The sequence below is a fragment of the Vitis vinifera genome, chromosome 12, assembly GCF_030704535.1.
Source record: "Vitis vinifera cultivar Pinot Noir 40024 chromosome 12, ASM3070453v1".
Lineage (NCBI taxonomy): Eukaryota > Viridiplantae > Streptophyta > Magnoliopsida > Vitales > Vitaceae > Vitis > Vitis vinifera.
The window spans coordinates 1,583,616-1,607,361 of record NC_081816.1 but is presented as its reverse complement, the minus strand read 5'-3'; the positions used below and the strand labels follow the sequence as shown (position 1 = coordinate 1,607,361).

The 23,746-nt window shown below is 39.2% G+C and overlaps 1 protein-coding gene across 5 annotated transcripts in view; it reads right to left on the bottom strand.

The window, feature by feature from the left end:
• LOC100264261 (WD repeat-containing protein 26 homolog) overlaps positions 1-23,367 on the bottom strand; it is a 38,661-nt gene extending 15,294 nt beyond the window's left edge. The window contains exons 1-3 of one of the 5 annotated variants that reach the window (XM_059741387.1): positions 23,218-23,312; positions 22,587-22,756; positions 18,106-19,001 (exon numbers count right to left, since the gene is read on the bottom strand). In XM_059741387.1, the coding sequence (XP_059597370.1) occupies positions 18,106-18,903 (798 nt within the window). In that variant the 5' untranslated portion in view covers positions 18,904-19,001; positions 22,587-22,756; positions 23,218-23,312. Of the gene's footprint in view, positions 1-18,105; positions 19,002-22,586; positions 22,757-22,920 lie in introns of all 5 variants that reach the window. The other 4 variants (XM_059741389.1, XM_059741385.1, XM_059741388.1 and 1 more) reach the window with 4 other exon arrangements.
• Between the last annotated feature and the right edge of the window lie 379 nt (positions 23,368-23,746).

Here is a 23,746-nt window from a genome sequence, read left to right as displayed (position 1 = left end):
AGGAAGTATATTAAACAAAAGGAGCAAACACCAAAAACCGATGCCCTCGAAGTATATAGGGAGTATACACACCACCTTCCCTAACTAGGAGCCTATCCAGTCTACAAAACTTACAAGAGAAGAATGATTCTCTGCTAAGGAACCCCTAACCCAAGACCAAAGATTACATACAAAAGAATATTTCAACCTTTGAAGCGAGAGATCTTCATTCCCAAACGCTAGCCTATTTCTCTCCTTCCATACTAACCAAAATATACATAAAGGAGCCATTTGCCAAGCCCTCTTGCGCCTTTTCCCCACAAACCCTCCATTCCATCCAAGAAGGGTTGCCTTCACTGTACACGAAAGAGTCCAAGATATACCAAAAAGGGAGAAAAGAAGGTTCCACAGGACCCGCGTCTTGACACAATGAAGTAGGAGATGATCCACCATTTCTTCTTCGGATAGACAAAGAAAGCAGCTATTTGCCAAAGAGAACCCCCTCCTTTGAAGTTGCTCTTGAGTTAATACTTTACCCTAAGAAGTCTCCCATGCAAAGAAAGCTACCTTTGGAGGCACTCTTGCCCTCTAAATTCTTTCGCTAGGGAACATAGAAGAGCCCCCCGGCTCCATCATAGAATAAAGGGACCTAACTGAGAAAACCCCATCATTTGAAGTTGTCCAGATCACTCTATTTTCCTCCTCCCTTTGAACCCTGAAAGCATGGATCTTCTGCAACAACCGCTCCACTAAATCAATCTCCCAATCATTAAACGCCCTTGCAAAAAGGGGAGTCCAACCATCCCCATCTCCAACGGGATTCCAAACCTCCGAAACCCAAGCATTCTTCGACATGGACATGGAGAAAAGAGAGGGAAATGACTCACAAAGTGGCCCATCTCCACACCACTTGTCTTCCCAAAATTTCACTCTTTGCCCATTACCCACATGGTAAGCTACCCTACCATCTAACAGCCCCCACTTCTTCCTAATTGCTTTCCAAAGCCCAACTTCGTTTCTCCCCATCACATCCCGAGTACGCCAGCCTCCCTCCTCTTTGTCATACTAGAGGTTAATTACACGCCTCCACAACGCCTCTCTCTCATTAGCAAACCTCCAATTCCACTTACACAAAAGGGCACTATTCATCAAAGCTAAATTTCTCACCCTTAGCCCACCTTTTCTTTTCTCCAAGCAAACCAAGTTCCATCTAACAAGGTGAGGCTTTTGGGCTAGAGCTCCCCCACCCCATAGAAAATCCCTCTGAATTTTCTCCAATCCCAACCTCACTTTTCTAGGCAAATAGAAGAGAGACATAAAATAAATAGGCATACTGGAAAGAGTGCTTCAGATTAGGGTGAGTCTCCCCCCTTTAGATATGTAATGCCTCTTCCACATAGCAAGCCTTCTACAAAAACGCTCTTCAACCCCATCCCACACCGCCAAAGAATTGAAAGTTGCCCTTAAAGGCATTCCCAAATAACAAGGAATCCCACCCACTTTACAACCCAACTCCAAGGCCAATCCCTCTATATTATGCACCCTTCCCACCGGGATCATCTCACTCTTCTCTAAGTTAATCCTCAAACCCGAACACGCCTCAAACCACATGAGAAGCCAACTTAGATAAGTCATCTGATCTGAAGACTCCTCAAACCCGTTTTTGAAGCCTATCCAAAGTGAGAATCTTCCCCCACGTGGCCTCCCAAGCAAAAAAAATAAACTTTAATTGGAATCTTATCCACCCAAATGCACTTTTTTGGGAAAGCAAAATCGTTTGGAGCAACCAGCAGATTATAAGCATCCTTAACCCCAAAAATACCACTTCCCCCACCTTTCCAGAAAACCGAATCCTCCTCTAAAGATATCTTGAAGTCCCTCAACATATTAAGCAAATCTCCTATCAAATCCAACTCTCAATCATTAAAATCTCTAGAGAATCTAACACTCCAACCTCCTTGACCAAAACTAGGGTCCCACACTTCATTAACCGTTGCATTCCTATGGACCGCCAAGGTGAATAACTGGGGAAAGTTTTGGGACAGCGCAGCAATGCCACACCAATGATTAGTCCAGAACTTGACTTTAGTCCCTTTACCCACTTTAAACTCTATGTTATCCCAACACCAGTTTGCCTCCTTCGGAATCTCCTTCCAAACCCTCACTCCAAACGTCCCACGAGCCTCATTAGTCCTCCACCCAAAACCCTCTTGGCCATACTTCACCAAAATCACCTTCTTCCAAAGATTGTCCTTTTCAAAGGCAAGCCCCCATATCCATTTTCCAGCAAGGCCTTGTTCAAAAGGACAATCTTCCTTATGCCTAAACCACCCTTCTCTTTTTTAGCACACACCACCTCCCATTTGATTAAGTGGACTTTCGTTTCCAAGCTTCCCCCTCCCTAAAGGAAGTCTCTTTGTAATTTTTCAAGCCTTCTTGCAACAATCTTGGGCATTCGAAAAAGGGACAATTGGTAAATCGGGATGCTGGCCAGCGTGCTCTTAATGAGGGTGATTCTCCCGCCTTTGGATATATATTGTCTTTTCCACAAAGCTAATCTTCTCCTCATTCTCTCTTCCACCCCATCCCACATAGAAGGAGCCTTGTGATGAGCTCCTAAGGGCAGCCCCAAGTAGACATTGGGCAGGGACCCCACCCTACACCCTAGCTCCACTGCCATTTCCTCAATCTCTTCCACCTCACCAATTGGAATTAATTCACTTTTGGCTAGGTTGATCCTTAAGCCGAACGCAACCTCAAACCAAGCCAAAATTTAGCTTAAAAAGGTTATATTCTCTTTTCTTGCTTCGCAGAATATGATTGTATCGTCAGCAAAGAGTAAGTGGGAAACATTTATCTCCATCCTTCCTCTCCCCCGAAATCTGCAGCCTGAGATGAAACCCCCATCAGCAGCCCTTCTTATGAGTGCACTTAGCACTTCCATTCCCAAGACAAAAAGGTAAGGAGAAAGAGAATCTCCTTGTCGCAGCCCCTTGGTGCTCGAGAAGAAGCCTGCTGGCACCCCATTGACCAAAATAGAGAATTTGGCAGTTGAGATGCACCGCCAAATTCACTCCATCCACCGAGACCCAAAGCCCATCTTATGCAAGACTTTCATAAGAAAAATCCAATTTATGTTGTTATAGGCTTTTTCAATGTCCGGTTTACATATCAGCCCTTTCTCTTTTCGTTTTTGCAGGAGTCAATCACCCCATTAGCTATAAGCGAAGCATCCAAAATTTGTCTGCCCCTCACAAACACATTTTGATCCACAGAAACCACCCTTCCTAAAACCTTCTTCGGCCTATTTGTCAGCACCTTGGTCAAAAGCTTGTACAGTCCCCCTAAAAGGCTGATGGGTCAAAAGTCTCCCAGGTCCTCAGCAACCCCCTTTCTTTGGAATAAGGACCAGGAAAGTGGTATTAAGGCTTTTGGCAAAGGAGCTTTGATCATAAAACTCCTTAAACAACTCCAAAATCTCTTCCTTCACAAAGTCCCAACAAGCTTGCCAAAAAGCCACTGTGAATCCATCCGAGCCTGGAGCTTTATCACCATTCATCTCCAACAGGGCAAAATGGATTTCTTCCTTAGAGAAAGGCAATTCCAAATTTTCAGCTTCTTGGAAACTTCGACAATGAAGATGCAGCCCCTCAATGTCAACTCTCCAGCCTGGCTCTTCTGAGAGCAACTGCTGAAAAGAATTGACAATCCCCTCCCTCACCTCCTGTTCCTCAGTCAACCACACCTTGTTAATCTTAATTCTGTCCAAGGAATTATTTCTTCGGTGGGCGTTTACCATCCGGTGAAAGAAGCCTATGTTCTTATCCCCTTCCTTTAACCAAAGCTCCCTGGATAATTGTCTCCAATGGGTTTCTTCCAGTAAAACCCACTTCTTATAGTTTTCCTTAGCTTCTTTTTTCAGCTCTATTTCCCCTTTTGATAGAATTCTCTCCCATCCCAGTACTCAACTTGTTGAAGAGCTGATTTTTTATTAACTTCCAAACACGTCCCTATTCCAAATTTTATTTTTTGCTTCATCTCCTTTAACTTAAACAAGCTATAGCACTTACTCCTGGTAATTATATTGAAGCGCATAATTGGTTGAAGATCACGAGGCGTTTCGAATAAAAACACTCTGTTTATTATTTAGCATTTTTTATATTTCTTATTATTTGTTGGACCTATCAGTCAAATAAAATGGATCATTCCTATGCCTATGGGAAGAACCAATCAAAGAATTTCATTATATCCCTTCTAAGATTGTTCTATTTCATTTAGTATCTCGTAGGGATAAACGATACACAAATACATTAGAGAATATATTTCTTTATTTAGTAGCCAGTCTAAAGCTGGCACTCCCTCTCACCACAGTCCCCTGCCACCAACCCCGAAGCAAGTCTTTAAAGTCATCAACGTTAAGCCACATATTCTCAAACCTAAATGGGGAGGGGGCCCTCCTTAACCCACCACCCTCCAGCAAAATGGGAAAGTGGTCTGAAGTGGGTCTAGGCAGCCTGCTTTGGAACACCCCACTGAATTGGTCAAGCCAATTTTAGGTTACTAGGAATCTATTCAGTCTAGCCCACGACTGATTATTCCTACCCCCATTCCAAGTAAGCAACCCCCTTTGCATAGGAAGATCAAGTAGCTCTAGCTCGTCAACAATCTGGGTAAACCTTCTCATTACACCAGTTAGTCTTCCCTACCTACTCCTTTCCCTTTAGGAGAGGATAACATTGAAGTCACCCCCTAAACACCAAGGATCATCCCAAATGCCTCTGATCGCCCCTAACTCCTCCCACAAACATTCCCTTTCCTCTCTAGAGAAAGGCCCGAACACTCCTGTGACAATCCAAACGAACCCATCTTCTACATTCCTGAATCTACAGGAAATTGAGAATTGACCCACCTCCAATTCAAGCACATCCAGTGTCCTTTTATCCCAACAAATCAAGATCCCTCCCGCAGAGCCAGAAGCATCCAAGGCATCCTAGTCTAGAAACCTTCCAATGCCCAAACTCCTCACCACACCCTTCGACATTGCCTGAATTTTTGTCTCCTGGAGGCAGAACAAATCCACCATCTGACTTCTAATCAGGGCCTTAATCACCTTTCTTTTGGAACTATCATTAGCTCCACGAACATTCCAACTCAAAAGCCTTAACTTCATTGGACTTCCATGATCTGACACACTCTTCCTTGCATACCACATTTCTGCTTCCCCCTCCCCCCCCCAGTAGTTAATGGAACACTCTAGTCTTTTTAATTCCCTTTCGAATTTAGATTTCTTCAAAAGAGTTTTGATGTGAATTATTTCCCTTCTCTTTCTGATTTTAACCAAAAAATCCAAAATAACTTTCTCCAATCCCTTTGTGGAAACCCCAGGAAATTGTTGAACCTAGCCAGATCACTTTCCTCCCAACTGACCTCCTCCCAGCCTCTTACTTCTTGTGGCTTAGTTTGAACTGAGTTCAACTCTGCTCTTCTTACTTCATTGCAACCGTTATTTACCTCTAGCAACTCCCAGCGTGTGACGAGGGTTTCCCCCTGGATGGTCTCACAAACTACCCCAGAATAGTCGTAATACTCCCCCTCTGGAGTCCAATCGGGAAAAAAAGAGAAGGAAAAAGAGGACCTATAAACCAAAATTCCTTTAGGATCAAGGACATTCCCATACCTCAAGGCTTCCTCGATTAAGGCAAGGTCAGTCTTCGATCTCTCCTCAGTTTGGAGCTCTTCTTCAATTTGCTTTCGCAATCCATTCTTCACCTAGAAGTTGGTGAGCTCTGAGTCTAGACACCTCAAAATGCTTGGGCCAGACATAACCGATGAGATGACCCCTCCAACTTGGGCTCTGCCCTCAAACAAAGGCTGGAACGAGCCTCGGCACTCTTCCGGCCCAGACTCCTCGTTGGATCCCTTTGCCTTAGCCCACCCAGAGTCCTTCAAAGACCTCAACCCATTAAAACGCGACCCAGCCTCATTCGAAGTAGTCAAAACTGGGCCCGGCATAAAGGGCCCACCCAACAGCTACACGCCTCCAAAGGGTCTACCCAACGACCCGTCATGGCTCCAAATAAGAACCGAAGGGCACCCCGACCCGCTCATCTGCCCCGGCGTCCCATCGGCAGACTGAACTAGGGCCTCGAACCAAGAGTTGTCGTCCTCCTCCATCACGCGCTTCCTCGCGCGTGCAAAGACCTCACCCCCAACCTCTTCTTCTGCTCCGACTTTCTTCCCGCACTTACCAGTCGGAAAAATCCTCATTAACGGCCTAACCTCCCACCACAGGGTTAACACGTAGCAAACCTCTTCAACCCAGATTTCCACCACGTTAGGAAGCTCTTCGCCATTTAACTTCACCAGAATCGAGGCCCACTGCAGTTCCTCCAGCTTCTCCGTTTGGTTATCGACTGCCAAGAAACCCCCGCATTCCTCCCCTACCCTTCTCAGGATGTCCCGATCCCATAACGAGACGGGTAAACCCACAATCCTCACCCAGGCCTCGTTTCTTTTCTCTCCTTCCACCAAGCACCCCGTCTCAGGGCTCCACTTCTCTAGGCGCAAGAGAAGCCCCCCAACCAAGATTTTTCCATAGTTGAGAGCTTTCTTAGCTTCTGCCAACAACTCAAACTCTAGCAAAAACTTACCCCTTTCCAATTTTGCCAGCCCTAGCTTGCCCTTCAACCCCCAAATTTTTGCCATTTGGGTCCCCCAACTTTTCAAATCATCACCTCTCGCTGAGCTGGGGTTCCAAAAACCAACAAGGCAATGGACCAGCTTGTTCAAATTTATGCTCAGATCCTCTTCTCTAACCTCCACCCTAACTACTACTTTGCCTTTGCTCCTCGGCAACTGGACCACCTCCGTGAAAGTTTTCCCCAAAATGGGTTTCAGCAGCATCGCCTCATCCTGCTGGCTTTCCCTCCTTCCCGTGGCTACCCCCAAGCTCCATAACGTCTCCGCCATTGAAGACCAGCCACCCTTTACCCCTCTGCCTTTGGAAATGAAGATGTTGAAGCTTTTCTTCTCCAAATCCACAACGCCCAATCGGAGAAAACACCCCCCCTTTGTTCTCATCACGCACCAGCGAATAAGACCTCCCATTTTCCAGCTCTCGTCTCTTTTATGCAAAGAAGCAGGCATTCCAGAAAGAGCCCTAGGCTCTCTGGTCCCAGCTTGACCCACAAAGAAATCCCTCTTTTCCTCCCCACAATAGTGGCTTGCAGTTTACCTTTCTTCTCCTCAACTTCGACCTCAAAAGTCTTCGACTCCACTCCGAAGCTACTCCCCTTCAAGCTTTTCCGAGACCCCGATCAAAACTCGCTCTCTGCACCCTCGCTCACACGCAGACTCTCTCGCTCTCCTCCATCGCTCTCGCTCTCTCTCTCTCTCTTTCTCTTCTCCATTTTGGACAATGTCCATGAAGAAATTAATTTCATAACCTTTTTTAGACTATAAAGAATAAAATTTCAATTACATAATGAAGTTCAAAGTCTACAAATTCAGATTCTAAATAATTTAATTATTAAATTGATTGTCTAATTTTTTTGTTGTTTGAAAAAAAAAATAACTAAAGAAAATTACAAAAATCAATTATCTAAAAATTTTTACTATTTATTGTAAAATCAATTATGGAAAAAGAAATTAGTAGTTTGCTAATTTTTTACATAGAAAACAGGGGGGGAAGGCCAGCTTCATTAAACAAAGAGATCGGGATGCTTTTTGAAAAACCAAAACAAAACATAAATATAAGGAAAAAACTAATAGGTGTGAAAAAAAAATGAGCAATATAAAATGAAAAATAAAATATAAAACCAATTTGGGAGAAAAGAATATATTAGAACTAGAGAGAAGAAAAGAACAGAGAACGAAGAAGGAGAAGAAGGAAGAACTAAGAATGAAGAGGGAGAAGAAGAGTTGAGGACCATGTCGGGAGATCTCATTGGAGCAATGGGGAGATGTCCAAGTTATCTATGTCAGAGTGAGTCGTTGCCATAGTTCACCAATAGTGAATTAAGAATTAGAATTTTTTTTTTTGTGTTTTCTCCTTTGATTGCACTTTCCATAGGCTTTTTGGTTAACAACAACCCACATGTCTGAGGCCTACGCCTCAACCGTTGATGCGTTGAAGGCGCACAAGAAGCGTGCCTTAGATAAGCTTCAACTCTAGAGGCGTGCACCTTTTATGAGTCTAGCACTTTTGAGAACGCTTCAACACGTTCTGGGAACACTTTGCCTCAAGGCGCGCCCTGAAGCGAGCCTCACCAACACCTTTGAAAACACTGGTGGACGCTTAAGAAACAATACATCTCATTCCACTAGCTAATGGAAAGGTGAGATCTAACACAGTTACAACCATATATACATGATGGAAGGCATTTGCCCACATTTTAGCCATTCAAGAGATGCAAATTGCATTAGCTTTGGTTGTACTAGATAATATCAACATCCTTGGACAATTTCAACATGAAATTCTAGTGATGTTTCCTTCTTCTAGGGCTAAATAAAAAATTGAGTTGATACCCATGGTAGAAGTTTTTCTGAAGATACTATCTAGATGTGAAAAAATTAGCTTAAAAGGAGGGAATAGATAATACATAATTGATGTTGCATGTGCAACAATGAGAAAGAGTCAATTGATCCTTTGCTTCTCCATTATCCTAAAGCTAGCATCTCATGGCCACTTGTTTTCTCTCTTTTTTGAGTAGCTTGGTGATGCACTCCATTATAAGAGGAAATTTATTGAGTTGGCATGGATTTTTCATGGGAAAGAAGCGGAAAAAAGCTTAGAGGGTTGTCCCTCGATGTTTGTTTTGGATGTTGGGGAAGGAAAGAAACAGGAGGTCTTTTGAAGATTTGGAATAGTCAAATGAGAAGATTAAATCCATTTTCATAATTATTTTTTGGAATAAATTAGAGTGTACATAGGTGACCATCCCTAGTCAATGATTGACTTTGTTGATTGGGTTTAACTTAAAATAACGAGAAGGAGGTTGTTTTTTGTGTTTCTCTTTTAAGCATGCTTCTAGTTGCCATCAAATGTATACATCATGTGCATGAGGTTGCACCTTTTGCTTAGACATTTTTAATTTATATTTGCTATTTGCCTATCAAGAACAAAAGAAAAAAAAATACTATCTAGATTTTTAATCTCAAAATAACCCACATTGCTAAATAATTGGATAAAGTTAATTCCCATTGTAGAAGATACACTTGTATATTTCATATTTGACTATCATTCAAATTTAATTATTTTTATTAACTCAAAAGTATACCACCATAAGGAGATGCCTTAAAGTTGACATCTTAAGTAGGACGACATTGAGGGCGAAGGACAGCGACCCATTAGCAGGCCTCCAAGTAGGGAGAAGGAGACCTAGGTTGACCCACTTGCAGTTTGTAAATGATATTATCTTTGTCTCAAGAGCTAGTATGAGGGATTTGAAAACCCTCAAGCTAAACAAGAGCACTTTCATTAACATCAATGTGAATCAGGATGGGATTGCTAGTTTGGCTTCAATGCTTGAATGTATTGTTTCTGAGTGGCCCTTAACCTATTTAGGTCTCCCCTTAAGAAGGAACCCAAAGGCTAATGTTTTTTGGCATCCAGTAATAGATAGAATTTCACGGAGACTAGATGGATGGAGAAAAGTTTGTTTGTCATTAGGAGGTCAGATAACCCTAATTCAATCTTGTCTATCTCACATCCTTAATTATTTCCTCTTTGTATATAGGATTCCATTGGTAATAGCATCAAACATAAAGACAATGCAAAGAGATTTTATTTGGCCAAGGGTTGGGAAAGGAAAGATGGACCATCTCATTAGTTGGGAACAAGTGCACAAACCCAAGTTGGAAGGGGGCTTAGGATTAGAGAAGATTTCTTTGAGAAATAGAGCTATCTTAGGAAAATGGTTGTACAGGTATCCTAGGAAGTGTGATGCTATTTGGCATAAGGTAATATTAAGTATATGGGACTCATCCCAACATCGATACCCCTAGAAGGCAATCGCACAGGTGCTCAAAGATTTCTCAACACGTACTAGTTTTGCGGTGGGAAAGAGGGCAAGGATTCTCTTTTGGTGAAGACTTATGGTGGGAGAATCAAACTCTTTTACTTTCAATTTCCAAATCTCTTTAGAGTTGTTATACGGTTATAGTTAGAAATGCCTTGATTTATTCTCTTCTTTGCACCTCTTATCCTTTTTCTTAGAACCTTAATTTCCATCACAAGCTCACAAACACAAAGATTGAGGACTTATGGAAAAGTTCAAGCAAATCTCTTTAGTTCATGTCCTACAAAAAAGAGAACCAAATGGTAGATGCTCTAGCTAATTTAGTCACAAGTTTGACACTGTTTAAGGATGAAACTATACACGTCCCTGTCTACCATAGGTGGGTACTACCACCATCACCAATATTACAACAAGAAGAGGTCAACACTACATCAATGCTAACTATTGACATCGAAGATTGGCGACAATTATTGATTGACTACTTAGAGCATGGGAAGATACCTAATGAACTAAGGCGTCGAACAAAAAGACTCATGTACTTTATCTCTCATGTGCACTTGATATTGTTTATCCCCAATACTAGAACTTGGTCTTTATCTACTTCAAGCATATTCTTGGTAAAATCCTTCCTTTCAACCCTATCCAATCAACTAGCCCCATCTCTTTGCTCTCTAGTGAAGTTCATATGGCAATCTAAAACCTTATCTAAGATCAAAGCTTTTTACATGGTTAGTGGCAAGCAAAAAGACCAATACCAACTACTTGCTACAAGCTCTTAGTCTTAACTATTACATTACATGTATGAGGAGTGGTGAATCGATTGATCGTCTCTTTTTTACATTACCCGAGGACTTTGGCATTGTGGGAAAGATAATTCAAACTAGTCAGGCTAGATTGGGTTTCTCCTAGGAGCATCAATGACATGATAACCATTTCCTTTAGAGGTTAAGGGAGCATAGGTAGCAGCAAACTCTATCAAATTGCATTTCTAACTTTGATTTGAATAGTATGACGGAAAATAAATGCAAGAACTAATGGGATAATTAACCAAAGTACCAATGCTACCCTCATTGCTCTAATGCCAAAAAATAGTCAAACTAGTAGAATCTCAGACTTTAAACATATCAACCTAGTCACTAACTTGCACAAGACCATAGCTAAGGTCGTATCAGGGTGGTTAGGTAAAGTCCTTCACAATACCACCTTCATGTCCCAGAGAGCTTTTGTTGAAGGGAGGCAAATTTGGATGTTGTCTTGATTGCCAATGAGTCGGTGGATGAGGGGATGTTTGTCATCAACAAGTTTTGCAGTAATAGTGAATGGAACTATCAATGGTTGGGTTAAGGCATCTAAAGGCTTAAGATAAGGAAATCACTCTTTTCTCTTTTCTTTTTACCATTATTATTGATATTTTAAGTAGGTTGTTGAGAGTTGAGGAGAGAGGTTTATTTAAGGGGTTCATAATGGGCAAAAATAAGACTAGAGCGTCTCATTTATAATTTGCTTATGACACTTTCTTTTTCTCTAAAGCTTCTTTGGAATATTTGCAAACTCTTAAGCTAATATTGTTGGTTTTTGGGTGTTTGTCAGGGCTTAGGACCAATCTAAATAAGAGCACTCAACACAAGTCAAGATCAAATCTCTAGGATGGCTTTGATGCTTGAATGTTCAGACTCTAATTGGCCTTTAACATATTTGGGTCTTCTTTTAGAGGGGAATCCAAAATCAAGCTCATTTTAGGATCTAGTGATTGATAGTCTCAAGGAGATTGGATGGGTGGAAAAAAAACTTTTTTGTCCTCAAGGGGTAGAATTACTCTAATTCAATCTTTTTGGTCTCGCATCCCAAGCTACTTCTCATCCCTTTTCAAGATTTCAGCATTAATAGCATCAAGGATTGGACAATTGCAAAGAGATTTTTATGGTCTGGTTTTGGCGAGAGTAAAAGAGATCATCTTATTAGTTGGGATCTAATGTGTAAGTGTAAGGGGTTTGATGGTTTAAGGTTTGGGAAAATTTGTCTGAGGAACCCTGCTTTATTAAAGAAGTGGTTATGAAGGTTCCCTAAAGAAGGTTTCGCCCTTAGGCATCAGGTTATTTTAAGTATCTAGGGGACACATCCTAATGGGTGGGACGCCAATAATATAATCAAATGGTCACATTGGTGCCTTTGGAAGGCCATTGCACTTATTTGTTAGAAATTTCCTCCTAAGAAGCCTCAAAGACCAAAGAAAATAACTAAAGTTTAGTTCTTTCTTGTGGTCCAAAAAAACATTTTCTTTCCTAACATGGCCCCTAATGAGATGTGTCAGACTTTAAACGAAAGGTGTTCCATTACCCCTGAGCCCTCTCTCTAATAAGGCCGAGCCCATCTTCTACCTAGAAAAATTAGACTAGAAATCCCACAAAAAAAAGGCTAATACTAATGACTAATTGTAAATTAGGAGGCCTCACAATAATACTAATGACTAATGACTAATTATAAAAGGTGTTCCTCCAACATAGTTAAATTGCTTCTTATGCTATAACTTTGGTGAATTTCTAAACAATTGTTCTTTCAGTACCCAACATATTTTTTTTTATAGGTAAAGAGAGAGAATATATTAAAAGCCCAAAGGGCTCAACAAATTACACATGTAGTATACATACTGTGACACCACAGAAAACAAAGAGAACAACAAGGATAACCATCCAAATCCAACACCTAACACCCCAGGAAAAACAATTCTACCCAGCCATTCTCGAGCCCCCTGCCTTATTGCTACAAAGATCCAACTTGTAGCCCCTTCAACCTTCATTCCACCCCATACTGAAAGATTTTCCAGACTGCCCTTCACAACAAGCTTCTACCCCTTCCAGCAATCGGGCTAGTCACAAAATCTAATCAAAGTGGAAAACCCACAACCCCTCTCTCCACTATCTTGCCAGCCGACTTCCCCTTTGACTTGCTCCAACAAAATCTCAAAAGATTTTGATTCAATCCCAAACCAGCAACTTCCCCTTTGCAGAACCATCGCTGGCAAGGATGGCTGCAAGTGCAAAAGCATTTTCTACTCAGCCATCACAGGGTTTTCTACACAAGGAAATGTTAACACTGAAATCTCTGATATCCTGTTAGGACATGAGTGCACAATGTAAATCATGCTCTAACACACAATACTTTGGTTGAAATTTTCACTACCCAACATGTTAGGTTCCTTAAGTTGCCAAGCTACACTAAGAAGATGAGTTTTCTCCATAAATTAGATGGCTCTTATTTATTCCAAAGAAGTCTTAATACCACTTTCTTAGTCTTTGTCCCTAAATAGATAGGGGTACAAGATATTAAGGACTTTTGACCTATTAGTTTAGGTGTAGGGTGTACAAGCTTCTAGCAAAAGTATGGGTAAATTGGCATATAAAGGTCATTGGTAAGGTTACATCTAATATTTAAAGTGCCTTCATTGTGGATAGGCAAATTTTGGAAGCAATGTTGATTGCTAATGAAGCCAGCAACTCCAAAATAAAAAATTAACCTAAAAATAGGACATAGAAAAGACTTGTGCTCATGTGAATTGGAGCTTTCTTTTTTTTATGATGAACAATAAGTGTTTCCACCAAAAGTGGATTGATTAAGTTTCTACAGTTCGCTTTTCATTATAAGTGAGTGGGAGTCCATATGGTTTCTTTCAAAGTTCAAAAGGCTTAAGGCAAGAAGATCTTCTCTCACCCTACTTATTTATTTTAGTTATGGAGGCCATGAGCTGTATCATTGACCAAGTCATGAATGGAAGTTTCATTAATAGCCAGTGTGGGTGTTCCCAGCTTTAGTGAGAAACCTGCTTCTAAAAAGGAAAGTTAAGGGGCTAGAGAAGAAGAGGAGAGCAGTTTGGAGCCTATTTGTCTTTCCTGGTGTATTTGGGGAGAGAAAAACCGAAGAATGTTCCAAGATGAAGAGTTGTCAGACCAAAGTTTGAGGAACCTCTTTTTCCGTTCACTTCTAGAGTGGTCTCAACAGTTTTTGGATTTAGACTCTCCCTCTTCTCTAAATTTTTTGGGTGATTGGCATAGCGGCTAGCTTTTTATCCCTCTAGGTTTGTTCTTTCTTTTTGCAGCCTTGTTTTGGCTCTTTTTGTATACTACCTATCTACGTAGGGTGCGCCCCCTGTTTTGGCGTTTTCTCAATTCAATGTCTTTGTCTATCAAAAAACAAAAAAATTAATAGCTTCGAAGTAAGAGGAAAGGAATAGGAGTGTATTGATATTTCTTATTCTTTTCACAAATGACTCTCACCCTTTTTGCAAGGCTAGTAGTGAGCAATTATTATACTTGGGATGGGTGTTTTTGTGTTTCAAAGTTGTTTCAATCTTAAAACTAAATATTGAAAAGTGCAAGCTTATTCCAATAATGGTATTAGAGGAGGTTGAGCAGTTAGCTTTGAGTTTTAGTTGTAGTGTGGGGGTCAGCTCCCCACAAAATATTTATGTATGTGAAACATTTTGGGATGTAGTATAGGAGATATTTTAAAAAACATTAGCCTTTTTGAAGAAGTTGTGTCTCTTCAAAGGGTGGTAGACTCACTTTGTTAAAAGCTCCCTCTTTAACCTCGTAATTTATTTCATGTCTTTCTTAGCAATCCCAAAGAAAATGCAACTTAGATGGGAGAAAATTCAAAGAACATTTTTATAAGGAAGAGAGCTTTCCAATGGAAAGATCCATCTATTCAAGTGGAGCACAGTGTGTTCAAAGAAGACCAAAAGAAGAAGTTTATAGATAAGCAAAACTATTAGTGTTGAACAAGGCATTACTTAGGAAATGGTTATGTAGATTTTCTTGCGATCACAATTGCCATTGGAAGAGTCCTTATGGGAAAGAATGGTGAGATGGCAGGGAGCTGGTGCTCCAAGATAGGTAGGAAGGTTTTCTACTGCAACCTCTAGAAAAAGATAAATACTGAATAGAGGTTCATAAGATTCTCAAGTAAGAAAAAGCATCTTTAATGGTGATGGTCAAACAACCAAATTTTAGAAGATGAGTAGTGTAGGGAGATGAAGTCAAAGGAGAGCTTTTCAGCTCTTTTTGCTTTAGCAATTCAAAAAGGTGCTAAGTGGTGGACCATTGGGAGGTCAAGGCAACAATGACACCCTATTGGAATCTAAGATTTAAGAGACTCTGCTTTGACCACATGTTGGAGATGGTGGAAGAGGTTTTGTGCCCTTTGAGCTTGGCGTATGTTCATCCTTTCAGGTCAACTTTGTAGACCATTACTGTAGAAGGCATTCAAGGAAAGGCATATTCTAAATCAAATCATACAAGTCAATGTATTATGAAGTTCCCTCATCATTCCCATCAAAAGTGATTTGAGCTTCTAAGGTATTGTCTAAGGTTTGCTTCTTTGCTTGGGAGGCAACTTGGGGTAAAATTCTCACAACTGATCATCTTATGGAAAAAGGTTGACTTTGGTGAATAGGTATTGTCTTTGCAAGCATAAAGAAGAATCAACAGATTATGTTATAATCCACTGTGATTCATCGAGTCTTTGGTCTTCACTATTTTCTATTTTTCTGGTGGTTCGAATCCTTCCTATGAAAGTTTGTGCTACCCTTAGTGAGTTGCACAATAAATGTGTGGCTCAAAGAAAGGAATTGATTTGGAAGACAACTTGTTTATCTGTGATCTAAACTATTTGAGAAAGAAAAGAATAGAAGAGTTTTTACGGTTCTGAGAGAACTTTCTTGTCAATTAATGACTTCTTTAAAGTCTTCGCTTCCTTAGGCAAGCTGTTTTTGAGCAGAAATCAACTACTTTTCGCTTGATTTTGCAGATATGCATGGATTAGCCGTAGGTGATGCTTTTTATTTTTATTTTTTCTGTAGCCTTGGTGCACCTTGTACACCTCTTGGTATTAGGTTAATGCCCCCTTTTTTTCATTAGGCATCGTCTAATACATTTATCCTATTTGCCTACTAAAAAAACAAACTTATTGGGATTCATGGTTAAGGTCATTTTCTTCAACCCAGATTCTCCAGGTAGTATATAAAAGAATTCACTCTCATGCAGTATCTTTTGAGCACTTCAGTAGGAAACAAAAAGGAACCGTGGTTTTTATGGAACTATGCTTCTCTTATTATGAAATAGGTGATAAAGATCATAAATTTTTCAATATAAACACATATAGGGGATATGTAGGATAATGTTTGCTTTTTCAGATTTCATTTGGTTTTGATAACTAAAAAGGTTAAAGGCATTCCTATGAATGTTATTCGCATGGATAGGTTAGATATTTGTTGGGAAAGTCGAAGGTGAGTTGTTACAATCAATAAAATAATCCCTCATCTATGGGGATTAGTATACAAAATTTTGATATTTGATAATTAGAGATCCTAGCCCAAATGGGTACTAGATGTGTTAACAAAAAAAAAAAAAAAAAAAGGGAAACACCATAGGATTCTTCATTGGATCAATTGGGATTGGGATGACTATTTTAGCAAAAACCCTATCCCTTCTTAAAAGCCTTTAGGAACCTGGCATTTGATACCAGGGAGGAATTTAGTAGTGTTTATCTCTTGGTTTCTACAAGGAATAGAGGTACCTAGAGGGGCATATGAGGAGGATTTTCCACACTACTTTTCTTTATTTATAAAATAAAAATAAAAAATAAAAAATGGTTGTGTCCTTATTAAGTGCTAAACTGGCTAACCAAAACGTAAATTCTTTGGAAAAGAGGGAGCTAGATCCTTTGACTCTTTGGTGTGTGATCCTCTACCTATCATACAATTATTTTATTTTTTTTTAGACAACAGTTTTAGGACAGGATTTTAAGGGTCAAAAAGGATTTTAGAATCCCAACTTTAAATATGTATCTTTAAGTTTGAGAAGACAAGGATTTTGCAATCACTCAAGGGTTTGAAAAAGCACTTGGTGCAAATCAGTAACAAAAAGGTTTCATTTCATAAATCCACAATTGTGAGGAATTACCTAGAAACACTATTGGCATTAGCACCATCACCCATGTTACAAAGACTTAGGTACACATGTCCAATCTTGGTATATGTGTAGGTGTTGGATCTAATTAATTGTCATATCTAGGAAAACATCAATGCTATTAAATAATGCAATTTACGTTTCGAATATGGGATATACGTCCAACACCGGTGCTTTATGCATACATGAGCAACAAAGAAACAGATTAAGAGTTTAAGGTTTCTCAGAATGGATTAGAATCTTGTTCTTCTTGTTCTCTTTATTGGTCACAATTGTTAGGTACATACACAACCAACAGGTACAAAGGACATATCCCATATTCAAACCTTTTGTCATATCAAATCCTACCTGATACAGATACATAATTTGGAGGGTCCATATGGCACATGCAATCACCATGCCACCTTTTCCACATTCACTACCACTACCAATTCTCAAGATGATGGGTCATCTTCAGATGATTATTGATTTACATTGACTATCCCTTAGAAAGTCTGCTGTCCATGGACTAGGCACCATTAATGAACCACCACTGTTGCCACCATTGCCTTTGCCACAATCAGTACACACCATCGCCTTAGCAACTATGACTGCCCACCACTAAGAAACATCCCACCAACTCTAACTTCCTATGAGAGTTGATAAGCCAGTGGAAATCCCTACAAATCCTTCCATCCTACATCTTCAACATGACAATGTCAGCATATTTCTGAATGAACAAAAGATCATCTTTTTCTTCCTGGTACTAAGTTTGCCCCCCTTTTAGCACCTTAACATGCATCCTTTATTACACATATCAAAATAATAATACTATCATCTTTATGAAACAACTGAACGATGGACCTAGAAATAGAAAAATCCCACAATTCAAACATTTTAACGCTGAACCAACACATTGCAATTATATTATACTGAGTAGAAGCTATCCAAACATAAGCAAAGATCCCTGAAGGCTAAGAAACTGACAGATATAACACTAAACTATTTTATTCCATTATTTTTGTTTTGCTAGTACTGTGTAACTCACTATAATTGAAGAAAAAGTTCCAAATTATCACAGTATTATTAGACTAAATAATCAAAATTAGTATTGTTTGCATGCATATCAGGTTTTAAAAGCTCAGATCAGGAGTACATTTTCTAACCTGTAAAGTTCGAGAAGGAATCTTGTCTTTTCCACATTGATGATCAGTGTATAGTGACATTTCCCCTTCCAGAGAGTTGTGAAACATGCAAGCATCTCGTTGCAAGTCAAGCGCCTGTTCAACTAAATGTTCCAATCTTCTTTCAGGTATCATAACTGTTGGGGGAAGCAATTTCTGCAATTCCTCCAGTAGCTTTGATCGAGACTTTGCCCTTACAGCACCTTGACTATGACATCCAACTAGTGCAGACTGTGAAGGAGACACAATGCAGGAAGAAAGCTCACAGACTTTACTACTATTAATGCAAAGAGGAACAATCTCTGTTCGCAATGTCTTCAAAGCCTCCATGACCCTTTCTCCATCCAAAAGTTCAAAAAACTTCTGCTCCAATATCAAAAAAGATGCTGATTTAACAATGTTTTCATCTGGTAGACCAATTTTATGCAATGTGAGCATGCTTTCATCCCAATTGCCATCAAGAATTTGATTCATAAACAGACTGACCACAGAAGAGTGTAAGGGAATTCCTGACTCTTCCTCCAGATGAGCACCACTCTTTGTGTAACCAAGAGAATATAATGCCTTGGCTATGATTCTGACAAATTCCACTCTTTTAATAATTCCTCTAGAACCAACCATCTCTTCGTTCTCTTCAGATGGTAGGGAACAAGCCATAGAGTCTCTCAAAGAGCCGTCCACGGGCTCTGTAAGAGACGAACCGTTGGAAAGGCCTCTCAACTCTCCAGAAGATAATTTCATGCGTTTTGAGGGTGGTTCATCATCATCTACACCTCCCATGAAATGTGCACCTCAGCCCATATATAATCACACAAAGTCAAAGACAGTGAGGGGATTATTTTTGTTCAAATGCCTCCAATCAATCTAGTAATAACTTCCTACATAGCATAAGAAACAATAAGATTATAAATATTAAGAAGCCAACAAGGAGAAGGTATTAATTATAAGTAATAACAAAGGAAACCCAAAGACATCTTACCATGCTTACATAACCTACAATTAAAAATAGCATAACCAAGAGGCAGCTATAGTAGTTTTTTTTTTTTTTTTTTTTTTGATAAATAAGAGAATGTATTAAAAAGTGCAACTAGTGCACAAGAGTACACAAATCATATCCAATGACCACCAAAAGGCTAAACAGAAAAGAGGGGAAACAAAAAAAATTACTCCATCACCAAAAACCCAACCAATCTATAAAATCAAACAAAAGCATAGAGCCTCCACCTATATACACCTTAACCCACAAAAATAGATTGTTAAAGAAATTGCTTTTGAGTCTTTGGTCTAATATTTCCTCACTTTCAAAACATTTTTTATTTCTTTCCTTCCAAATAGTCCAGAAAATACATAAAAAAACCAGCTCTCCAAGCCTTCATGTGCCTTCTACCTACAAAAGGGTCATGCCATCCTAGAAGAGTCTCCCTAATTGATGCAAAGATAACCCATTGAATACCGAAAATAGCCCACCAAATGCCATAATATCCTAACCTTATCACAATAAAGGAGAATGTGATCAATATATTTTGACTCCTCTTTGCACAAGGCACACCTAATGACCAACGCCCACCCTCTTCTTTGGAGCTCATCTAAAATCAACACCTTACCCCAGCAAGCCTTCTAGGTGAAAAAGCTCACCTTCGAAGGAATCCAAAAGTTCTAAATAATCTCTATTGGGGGATGGCACAATTTGACTCCAAAAGATAATACAACATTTTTACAAAGAACCTCCCTTTACTATTGCCCCTCCATACTACTTTGTCCTCCTCCCCCCTATTCACTGACTAACCTTGGAGTTTACACAAGAATCGTTCCATGATAACCAACTTCCAATCATTCAGATTCCTATCAAAACAGAAGTTCCAATTCCCCTCTTCCCCTCTTTGCTCCTAAAAGTTAGCTACCCACACTTCTTTCAAGTGGAATAAGCCAAACAAGGACGAGAATAACATAGATGAAGGCTCCTCACTACACCAGTTATCCTTTCAAAACTTCACCCTATTCCCACTACCCACTACAAAGGAGACATTTGTGTCAAGGAAATCCCACTGCTTACCTATGGCTTTCCATAACCCGACCGCATAAGAGTCTCTCACCTCAGCTGATCTCCAACCCCCTTCCTCCTCCCCAATCTTTTTCCTTTATGATCGTCTTCCAAAGCGAATCTCTTTCACTAGAGCAATGCCAACACCATTTTCAAAGAAGAGTTTTATTTGAAAAAGTCATGTTTTACATTGGAAAATGTTCCAAATCTGTACTTATATGTTGGACATGGTTCTAATGATTGAATTAGTTCAAAATTCTCTACGCGAATAATCTAGCATAGAGTTGGTTTGTGCAGTAATTGGCCATTTAAGTCCAAATCCTAACTGCTTAGTCAACAAATAAAAATGAAACAGAAAGACAATTATCGAATAATATCTTTCCAGCAAAGATATGTAAAGCCCATATCTTGTAGAGATCTACAAAGGTTGTTTTTCAGTCTGCTTGCTTTAATTTGGAATGGGTAGGACTTAAGCTTGAGCTTGACCCAAAGAAAGTTGTTTGCATTTTTTTTTGCCATTCCTTGTTTCAGGTTCCAGTCAGACTGGTCAACTGAATGAGAAGATTCAAGGAGATTTCCTTCAGTCAGCACAGGGGATTAGAAAAGAGACCACACAGTCAATGACAGATTGCATGTAAGCCTAAATCTAAAGAGGGGTTTTGAATTCGGTAACATAAACTCCAGGAAAATTGCCATAGTAGGAAAATGGCTGTGGATGTTCCTGAGAGAATACATCCCCTAGTAGGCCATTGAGATTCCTGAGAGAGCACATTTCCTTCAACATTTGGTCATGAAGATTTAATGCAGCCTCCCTGAATTATGTTTAGCTTTCTAGATTGCCATCTAAAGAAAATCATTGTCCTTGAAAGTTTGTTTTCCAAGGGTTTATGGGCCTTCTCTACCCACAAAATCACTGAAGATAGATTGCCCTTGCATTTCTGAGAAGACTGGTAAACTAATGGTATATCTTTGTCATTCCTTCCCTCATTTATGTTCTTGCTGAATGATGACAACCTTGTTTGCAACTTCTTGGTTTCTTTCCATGAAGATAATTCTTCGAACCTTTTCTTCAGTAATGTTAAAGATATGAAGTATCCATTACATCCTCTATTCTCAACAGTGATAAGGATGTTACTCTATCATTTCATATCTCATGAAGAGAATTTTAAGCTCTTGAAAGTAAGTATCCTTTCTTCTACTTCTGATAATCTACAGACTATGCAACTTGATTTACATGTTGCATTGAACTCTGAGAAGAGAGGAAGTGATCTAGTAATAGACTAATAGGGCAAACCTGCAGTGCTTGAGAAACTAAGTCATAGAGAATGATTGCTTTTTTGGTCTTTAGCTGCAATATGGTATTCTAAGTTTGCAATCAAGAGCAGTGTCAAACAACTAAACCATCTTGTCACCATTATTCCACGCAAAATACAATAATCAGATCATAACCGTAGAAATATGTACTGCCATAATCTTTAACCATAGTTAGTTTCTTAGAGTAGATACATCAAAGTCTTCAGTCATCAAAATTGCATATCATCTAACTTGATTACAGATCAACCAAAAAATGAAAATTTCAAGGTTGCTTTATTCAATTTGTGCGACTGAGAACCAAAGGTCAAGCTTGTCTTTCTAAGGATATTGACAAGTTCACTGACTAGTTGTCCAGTTTAGGCAATTGATCGGCATGAACAATGAGAAATAACACATCTTATGCATGGATAAGACCAAAATGATATCACTAGAACCCTGTGTCATAAATGAGCTGACTAAACCCCTAAATTAAACAAACAGCAATACTGACAGAGATTGGAAGTCTTCTGTTCAATTCAAAAATCCCAATCACTAACCCATACACATATATTCAGAAATATGTCCTTGGAAAAAAGCCTTTGATCTGATTATATACATTACACATGCAAAGTCAAGTAAATTAAGAGTGAAACAGTTCTTTTTGTGAAACAGTGAAGTTTTAGCAATTCAAGTCTATTGAGAATAACATGAAAAATAAAGATATAGCACTGAGAAACCCATATGGAAGGTTTATCAAATCAACCATATCTTGCTACGAAAAATGTACATGAGTTACTGAACTTTTTCAGTTCATGGAACACATTACTGTACAATCATAACATAACCAAGTTTTATCAAATCAGTCACTCCATGGAACAGATTAGAGTGCAATCACAAATAAACAGGGCCTCAGAGGTCTTCTGTGCCTTGAACACAAAAATATTCACCCAAAAGGGGGTAGACAAAGCAATTTGGGTACCTAGATACAATTTATTTAGAAAAATAGCTCCAAACCCAGATCAGAAACAATCAACATAAAGAATCTTATAACCATCTATCAATTAAGACCAACAACAACATGAAATCGGTTCCAAAAACTCTTGAGAAAGGCATGATTCTGTTGCCACACCTGCAACCACTCGATTCCAAAATCCCCAACACCGTAACAGAGCAAGAAAGCACTAGAAAACAACAAAATATGAAGAGGACATCACAAACAGTCCAAATTCAGCTCTTCAAGCTCATCGATTTCACCAGTAAAATCAAGCATTCAAGGGGAAGAAGTAGCAGCAACTTTCCCTAAAATCAACCCCAAAATCTTCCATCAATTTAACAATCAACACCAGATTATTCCACCAAACCATCAGAACAATTCAGATTCACGTGATGGGCGACCCAAGGGAGAAAAATTATCAAAAACAAAGGGTTTAGAGAGAGAAAAGGGGCTTTATTCATTGGATTACCACAATACAACGAGATTCTTGAAGACCCACAAAGGGATTTCTCTCTGACACCGATTCAGAACAAAAGGGATTGAATTGAAGAGAGAAAACAATAAACAAAATTCCAACAGCAATTGGTATAAAAAATGAGTAAGGCAGATTGACAGACCGGAGTTCTTCAAACAAGGACTTGCATTTTTCTCTTTTGTCGGCACATTAATGGTAATACAGGTAGGCAAAATCAGTGATTGAAATGGTGTTGAGAAAAAAAAAATCATAAAGAAATGAAGAGGCACAGGCATGAAAGAGAAGTCATACCCATACGATGGAGAAGGGCTCTCAGGGAGATTGGACAGTGTTTGGTAGCCTTTGTAGGTAGTGGCCGAGTACCCCTTGCGTGGAGGAAACCAACCCAAAGGGCTTATATAGAAAATGGGATTGAGGGGAGAGAGTGGAACATGTAAAAATCACTCGGTTGATTCCAAGGAGTAAGGTCTTTTTAGTTTTCATCATTTCTTTCCATTAATTTTTTTTTAAAAAAAAAAAAATCTTTCTAGGAAAATCTTCAATTTCTAACTCAACATTTGAGTGAAAAATGTTTTATTCAGATTGATTTTTTTAAGCTAAAAAATTTTTACTCGTATTTATCTTTCAATTTTATCGTATAATAGTTCAATTAAAAGTGATTTTAAGGGGATTAGAAACGTTCTTTACTTTTATTATTAAAAAATAAAGATTTGATAAAATTATAAAAATCTAAAAAATCACTTAAATGATTCTTGAATTAAGAACAAATAGTTGTTTTTTTACTATATAAAATAATTTTAAAAGTGTGTTTGGAATTGAT